Here is an 8,159-nt window from a genome sequence, read left to right on the forward strand (position 1 = left end):
CACATATCACACCGTTTATTATAAATATCAGAAGACTTCTTCTTACACAAACAGAAGTTGTGATTCTCGTAAAGCTTTCTCATGTCACAGACATTTTTTCGTCTCTGTCCCATGGTTTCCCGCGTGCGCGGGGGTGGGACACGTTTGACTGACGACGGCAGGGTTTCCCCCGGAGTGTCTTACTGGAGAGAGAGAGAGAGAGAGAGAGAGAGAGAGAGAGAGAGAGAGAGAGAGAGAGAGAGAGAGAGAGAGAGAGAGAGCAGGTGCGTCCTCCTCAGCATCCCCGGCTCTGTGTCTCCGCCCCCCCGCAGCTCGCGGCTGGAGGATTTAAGCGCGCCCTCCGGAGTGATGAGGGATCTCTGATGCCGATCGATTTCTAAACTTGACGAGGCCCTCAGGTAGACGTTACGCTTCGCACATCCAAGTTAGTCGGCGTGGGATATTCGTGTTTTGGTACTGAATAGTCTCACATCTCCCTCTCCGCGAAACTCGCGCTATACTTTTAAAAGCACGCGCAGGCGCCGCGGGGTCGTTGCGTGCGCGTTGGAGCGGAGATGAACGCAGAGGTGGATTACGGAGGCTCCGGGAGCAGCGGGAACGGGAAGCTGCGCCAGTGGCTCATCGAGCAGGTGAACTGCGGCACGTACCCCGGTCTGGTGTGGGAGAACGACGAGAAGAGCATCTTCCGGATACCGTGGAAACACGCCGGGAAACAGGACTACAACCGCGACGAGGACGCCGCGCTTTTCAAGGTAAAATACCCGCAAACACAGCGAAGATCCACGGGGTCACCGTCATGACACACTGACCATCACATCTCTCCAAAGGATGTTGAAGTGATGACAAGATAGACTGAGAATAAACTCGTATGTATATCATATTACCATTATGGTGTTTATTTGTTAAAGTTTATAGGCAAACTCAATCGCAAATATTCAAGTTATTTAAATATTTAAATTAAATTAAAGTTTTTCTTATTCTTATAGTGTGTTTGTACACATGTTGACTCGGAGAGCCCTGCAAAACAATTCCAATGTGTCTGGACTGTTGGTTTAGGCAGAAATAGTCACAAATGGCAAATAAATATAAAAAGTTATGCTCAAGTTGTATTTAACGTTTTTAATGTGCAATGTAAGGTTGCACCGATTCTTTTTATCCCCTAATTAGTATATCAAATGTCAGAAAAACAACCCTTTTAGCTATTTAAATAATAAACTTCTCTTCTCTTGGGAGGATGCATATAGTTCTTGTGTTGGAGTTCGGTTTGAATAACTGTCTCATCCCCTCAGCCCAAACTTTGGCATGGTTTTTAAAAATGTATTATTTAAAAGTTTGACGCTGATGTATCTGCAGGCCTGGGCACTGTTTAAAGGAAAGTTCCGGGAGGGGGTCGACAAGCCGGACCCGCCGACCTGGAAGACTCGCCTCCGCTGCGCGCTCAACAAGAGCAATGACTTTGAGGAGCTTGTGGAGAGAAGCCAGCTGGACATCTCAGACCCATACAAAGTGTACCGCATCATCCCCGAGAGCGCCAAGAAAAGTCCGTCCCGCCTCAAACACCTCACATATCAAACTTTCAAATTGGTGCCTTTTGGCACATCTTTAAGTTTAATGACAATGTAGTGATTAATGCAGATGTAATGTGTTAATGAATTCATGATTGTTAGCTTCGGTTGGTTTTATGAGACACATGTTGGACATTCTCTTCAGGGATTGATAAAGGTCACTGACTCCTCAGTGCAGTCATACATTTTTGAAAAGTTAAGAAGCCAAACCACCAGTGAAGGTCACGCTGCATGGTGTCAGCAGACCTGGACTTTTCCTTTGCAGAGTTTTGTTTGTGCTTACATTTGGTCTTCTCTGTCTCGCTTTCAGGACCCAGACTCGAGGACAGTCCTCTGAGTCCAGTGAGCTACCAGGTGCACTCCCCCTATCCTGCCGTTCAGACACAGGTGATTGTCATACACATGGAAAAGGGTGGGCTTAAGAGAGGGGTGGGGTGGGCTGGGGTGGGGAGAGAGCAGGCTTGGATGAGAACATATACCTCGCTTGCATGAATGACCTCGGATGCACCCGATTCCACAGATTTGAGTTGCATCCCAAAGATGCTGAAATAACAAGAACATCATCACTGAGTTTGATTTGTCTGTTGTCAAAGTTACAAGGATGTGACATTGTTGTTGGTGATGTGAATCCTATAAAAATCATGTCAATAACAGGTGTTTGTAAATTGTTATACAGTATGTTTATTCCACGGCCAAACCCAAGATGATAGAAATACATCGCTTGGGAGTTTGACATTTTCCAGTGTGATGTATACCATCCAAAATATTGACTATAGTCACCAACAAATAATTTAAATGTTAAATAATCTTTTTGTTCATCTTAGTACAGTTTTTCTCAAAGTTGTTGACCTGAGCCGTACCACTTTTAGGAATATAATTACAATACATTCTTTTATTTGATATAACTTAATTTCATTGACTACATGTTGTCCTATTCTGTATGTAATCCAATAACTATTTTCTTTTCCAAACGTTCTCCATTTGCAATTTAAGAATAAAATGAAATAAAAGAAATGCACTGACATTTTTTATTTATTTTAAACATAACTACAACTGGTGAAAGCTAGAACATGTGATGGTACAATACAGCCTGACCAAGTTAAATGTGTGTGTTAACCATTTGTGTATGTGTGTGTAGATACCGCAGTATGTGCCCACACCAGAGGGTGGCTGGAGAGATTTCTGTCAGGAGCAGGCCTCCCTGCCTGAGCTGCCCTTCACTCACTGCCCCCCCCGCAGCCTGCCATGGCAGGGCCAGTCCATGGAGAATGGTACGGTCCTCAATGTTCACTGCTTCCCTTGAGCGTTCCTACGCGGTTCCTTATGTTGAGCTCTTGTCTGTGTGCAGGATACCAACTCAGAGCCTCCATTTACTCGTACGGTCCTGCTGACATTCAGCCCTCGGCTTTCTACCTGGACCCCAGCATCCGATCAGCGGAGGCGCTCTCAGGTAAGCACTGTCTTTTCACTTGTTCTCTGTCGGTGGATGGGATGGAGTATACCTATCGGCCTAATGAGGGCGCCACAGTAAAAGGTCAACAATTTTTTTAAGGATTAGATTAGATTAGATCTAAAGATTGTTGATTCTTAGATTCCTTATTATATGGCTAATGATCACCGCGTGGATCACCCACGTTTCGAGACCCACTCTAAGCTTCCTGCCCCCACCAGAGCCTGGGATATGTGGTGATCATATCTAGCTGCCCCCTAGTGGCCAGACGGGACGTAACGCAGCTTTAAGGAAACTTGGAGGGATGGCATTAAGAAAATATAATCTGTCTGATTGTGTTGGTGATGTGATGGTCAAACACATGAGACAGGTTTTAGAAGTGCTTTGTAGAACACAGACGAGACTGATGATGGCACTACTAAAGCGTATCACTTTATTGTTTGTAGTCAAATCTTGCAACACAGACCGTCCCTCAAACGTGGAAAGTCAAAGTACTGAGAAGATTGCTCCACCCAGCTGATGCCACTTCCATATATTCATACACCGTTTACTCTGTTTGCTCAGAGGTAGAAGAACAACTGCCGTCAGGAGCTTATCCTCTATGTGACACTATAATCTATAAATAGTTTAAGGAATAAGTGAAGCCTTTTCAGCATATTTACCATGTTTGAGAGTGAAAAACATACAGTTACAGGTAATTTGCCTGCGTCCATAAAATCAATATAGTTTGTTAGATACTGGAGTCGTAATCAGTCTGAACCAGCAAAGGTTTGAAGGCTTTCGTCGACTAAATGATTATTCCCTTAATCATATTTATTTACAGCCAAACATACTGTATCTCACAGTAACCCTGTTATTCAAGCTTGAATCTTGACCCTAACTGATGGATGTGACGCTCACAAAGATCCCGTGTCTGAAATATTTCACATCCCAGATCAATTTACATCGACGTCACACCACACTGCTCACCATCTGTCACCCCGACCCTAAGAAACATTTGCAAATATTAACGAGACCTTCTTCCTGTGACCTTTTCTCTTCCAATCAGACTTCCGCCTGCACGTTTCTGTGTATTTCCGGGACTCTCTGGTGAGGGAGGTGACCACCTCCAGTCCCGAGGGCTGCCACATCACTCCCTGCTCGCCAGAAGAGAAGCACTACCTGCCTCCTGGAGGTCCTGAGGTGGTCCCCCTGCCTGTGGAGAGTCTCTCTGCCCAAAGCAGGACAGAGGAGTGTCCCCCGAGTCCCCCGGCCACCCTGGAGAGGGGCGTGTTACTGTGGATGGGCCCAGATGGACTCTACGCTCGCAGGCTGTGTCAGGGCAGAGTGTACTGGCAGGGAGGACTGTCCCAGTATGGAGACAAGCCCAACACACTGGAGAGAGAGGTCACCTGTAAACTCCTCCACACACAGGACTACCTGACAGGTGAGTCACAAGAAAAGGGCTGCAAGTCATTTTATAATGGTTACAAAAACAGTTTTTTGATCGTCTCTGAGCTAGAAGTCCGTGAAATGTGAAAAAGTCTTGATGCCATGGCAGTTTCCTAGAACCCCAGTTGACAGTTACAATTAAACTTACTGCCGTTCTGAAAGTAGCTGCAGATGCCTCAAAGACTCTTCCACCCATCTGGATGAAGAAGAAGAAAAACAACTCTTTTATTTTAGCACACGCAAAATATGAAAATATCGTAAAGAAACACCCAAATTATTCAAAAGCACCTGTTTCGATTTTCAAGAAATTGTACAGATTGAGGAAGGAGGTCTTAAAGACCTGCAACTCGACAAAACACTTTATAAATGTTTTAAATGCTATTGTATAGAGAGAAGAGTCTTTGAGGTTTCTGGAATCACCATCACTAAAGCTGTTGTCCATCAACCTTTTGAATCTTGCAATGTTTTATTTGCGTAAAATCAGATTCGTAGCGCTGTGACTCGTATGTGCTCAGGCTGAACTCACAAAGAGTCAAACGTAAAGTTTGTTTCTGAACCGTACTTGAGAAAAAGTACAGCTCATTTACGGTCAGCATCGTTTTGGATAAAAAGGTGATGTAAGAACAAAACTCGAGACAATTAAATTCCCCCCAAAAGTTAATATTGCCGCGTGTCAACCACAAACACTGTGGCAGACAAAACGCCTGTGAGAAGTATTTCACGATGAAGCGGCGGTCACATCACTCCTTCAGCGCCACATCAACCCCGCCCACATGCTAAGCCAGCTGTGCAAGAGTCAGACGGCTGATCGTATTTGCATACGTGGTGTGAGCAGGACTTTCCATTCGAATCACCCCAAAGGTCATGCCACTTCAAGAGAAACCCTCCTAAATTCATTTAAATCGGCCCGTTTGCGTGCTTTGTTAGATTTTGAAGCTCATAACGATGTGATCTCGTCCATTATCCCTGACTTTCAGAAATCCAGAGCTACGGGCTCCACGGCCGGCCGCTGCCTCGTTTCCAGGTCCTCTTGCACTTTGGAGACGAGTGTCTGGACCTGCAGAGGCCAAGACGGACCCCCACAGTCCAGGTGACTGTCCACACTGTAACACTGTAGATGCTCGACACATATATGAGTACGGTTTACCTGCCTTATATCTCCTCACCTGAGATTATTTAAATGGGGTTTGAAAATTAGGATTCGGAAGTTAAAACATATGATTAAAAGTCTGCAAGAACCTTTTCATAGTCTTCAGAGAGATTCGGCTTCAGTCCGGTTGCAGACTTCTGAATCGCAGCCCACATTTGTGATTGTTTTCTTCAGTGATTTAAAGTGAAAATAAACACCAATTTAGTCCGATTATAAGGATAATGGAACACACCGCTTTGGACTGCGACTTGAGAAGATCAGAAACAGTGTTGGTCGGAGAAGACAAGCATCGCTTTGGGCTTCAGGAAATGGAGATGGGCATTTTTCACACTGTTGCTTAATTTTATATTTGAAAAACAAAATCTAAATGATCCATTTAAGAGTTGTTATTTCTGTAGGTGAATGACCACCAGCATCATGGCGTAATTTTCTAGCAGTGTTCTTAATCCCACCTACACAGTTCGAGTGGCTTTGTTGTTTTTCCATAAAACACACAACCAAATCATTTGACTGTCTAATAAAAACAATCTGAGATGCGGATTATTGCATGGTTATTCACTGGCCTGACCTATTATTCAGGCTATTATATGGTAGAGCACATCCATAGCTACCCTTTCGGTTCCCCCCTTCAAAAAGCTGAAAGAGTAGATTCAGAAATGTTGACGAAACTTTTCTCATTTCTGCCAGTTTGGATTTAATCGACAAGGACAGTACATAAATTAGCCATATGTGAAGATTGAGACAGCAATTGCCCTGCTGTTAGTTAGTAGTATATTTTGTTTAACTAACTGATGACTGTACATTTAGATTTGGATGAAGTTGAGAGTAGGGAAGGGCATTTCAAGAAAGATATTATACGTATATATATATATATACGATTATTATGATATTGTTTTATGACCTGTGTGACCTTCCGCGCTCTCAGGTGGAGCCACTGTTTGCCAGGCAGCTCCTGTACTACGCCCAGCAGATGGGTGGCCACTACTTCCGCAGCTACGAGCACCCGGGAGTCACGGACCACATAAACACCGCTGAGGACTACCAGAGGACCATCACACATCACCACAGCAGCAGCCTGCAGGAGTGATCTCACGAGGCTCAAGTGGCTGTGGAAAACCTCAAGACGCTGCGGTGACCTTTGACACGGGACACAAGATGACTTTGCCAAGAGGACAAACTTTATAGGCCTACATGAAGATTATGGCCACGTCGTGACAGTGACCGTTTGCCCTGGAGGGTTCTGTGTGTGTGTTTGTCGGCGTTTGTGGCTGGAACCAAACTTGCAATGTTACTGCTTTCTCTCCTTACCATATTTTTGTGGCACCATTTTTGATGGCTCCACACTTACTATGCAAAGAAAACTGACAGCTTATGTGATTGTAAAGAAGAAAACTGTGGTTGAATTTGAATGCCTTAAGGTGATAGAGATTCTGGGAAATATGCTTATTCACTTTTTAATTTTGTTGCTGAGTTCGATGAGAAGATCGATATCCCTCTGTCTGTATAGTAAACATGAAGCTCGAGCCAGCGCTTAGCTTAGCTTAGCACAAAGACTCGACACAGCCAGGTGCTAGCTTGGCCTATACAGGCACCTCTGTAGTTCACGATTTAACACACAATATTTTATTTGTTTAATTTGTCATTTTATGTGGGTCATTTCATTTTTACACCTTATTTAATCTGCAACAAGTTTTGAAGGTGCTGGAATTCAGTTTTGTTTACCTCCAAAAATTAGCTAGGCTAACCGTTTCTCCCATTTGCAGTCTTTATGCTAAGCTAGGCTAATTGTTTTCTGGCAGTCGCTTTACAGACGTGAGGATGGTATCGATTTCCTCATTTAACGCTTCTTCTTCATGTTTTTTCGTTGTTGGTAGGAGACACCATCAACACCATTTAAGTTAAGAAGTCGTGTGCTATGTTTTTGTGTAAAACTCAGGGAGCTGGCTTTAATAAGTTTTTTCAACAAAATGTAACAATTACATGATATATTTTTCAAATTAAAGTGTCAAATCTTTTGTTGTTGTTGTAAAAAACAATAAATGGCTGTAGTGCAAAGTAAGACGACCTGTGTTCATAACTGCGTGAGCTCCTCGGGTACCGTCAGTACCACGTGTGCCGTCTCTGAACAGGAAGTGGTTCAGATGCAGGATGAGGTTGGTTAATCAAACACTTCGCTATCAAAAACAAATGTGATGACATCAGCAGGGGAGGAGCGAGGAGAGGAAGAGGTCGGCCACGCTTTCCACGTCGCGCTGCAGAGAAAGTCTTCCTCTCGACGAGCGTCGGTTTCCACTTCCATGGAAAGGCATCATAAAAAGCCACGAGTACATGTGTCACTGCCACGAAATTAATTACAGGAAGATCCATGGAAGTCACATGTTCCGCCTTCACTGAAAACACGGTTGTGTACATTTCCAAAGGGCTTGCTTTGGTCCCATACCTTCAGTTTAAAGTCATGCACAGCAAGTCAGACTTACGTTATCTTCATCCATTCAGAATTGACAATCATTTTACCTGGGAAAAATATGAGAAAGGTAACATGAGGGTATCAAAATTATGCCTG

General features: G+C 44.0%; 1 protein-coding gene across 1 annotated transcript; it reads left to right on the forward strand.

The window, feature by feature from the left end:
• The first annotated feature begins 455 nt into the window (after positions 1-455).
• On the forward strand, positions 456-7,046 carry LOC130193927 (interferon regulatory factor 4-like). The gene is made up of 8 exons (XM_056414756.1): positions 456-752; positions 1,354-1,540; positions 1,876-1,952; positions 2,704-2,836; positions 2,914-3,015; positions 4,064-4,441; positions 5,424-5,536; positions 6,522-7,046. Exons 1-8 carry the CDS (start codon positions 555-557, stop codon positions 6,681-6,683), a joined length of 1,350 nt encoding a protein of 449 aa, XP_056270731.1. The 5' UTR covers positions 456-554; the 3' UTR covers positions 6,684-7,046.
• The last annotated feature ends 1,113 nt before the right edge of the window (positions 7,047-8,159 follow it).

The sequence above is a fragment of the Pseudoliparis swirei genome, chromosome 5 (assembly GCF_029220125.1).
Source record: "Pseudoliparis swirei isolate HS2019 ecotype Mariana Trench chromosome 5, NWPU_hadal_v1, whole genome shotgun sequence".
Lineage (NCBI taxonomy): Eukaryota > Metazoa > Chordata > Actinopteri > Perciformes > Liparidae > Pseudoliparis > Pseudoliparis swirei.

Coding starts and splice junctions, on each gene's coding strand:
- LOC130193927 (XM_056414756.1), top strand. CDS start 555: ATGAACGCAGAGGTGGATTACGGAGGCTCCGGGAGCAGCGGGAACGGG. Junction 753..1,353: donor AGGACGCCGCGCTTTTCAAG/GTAAAATACCCG, acceptor ATGTATCTGCAG/GCCTGGGCACTGTTTAAAGG. Junction 4,442..5,423: donor CACACAGGACTACCTGACAG/GTGAGTCACAAG, acceptor CCTGACTTTCAG/AAATCCAGAGCTACGGGCTC.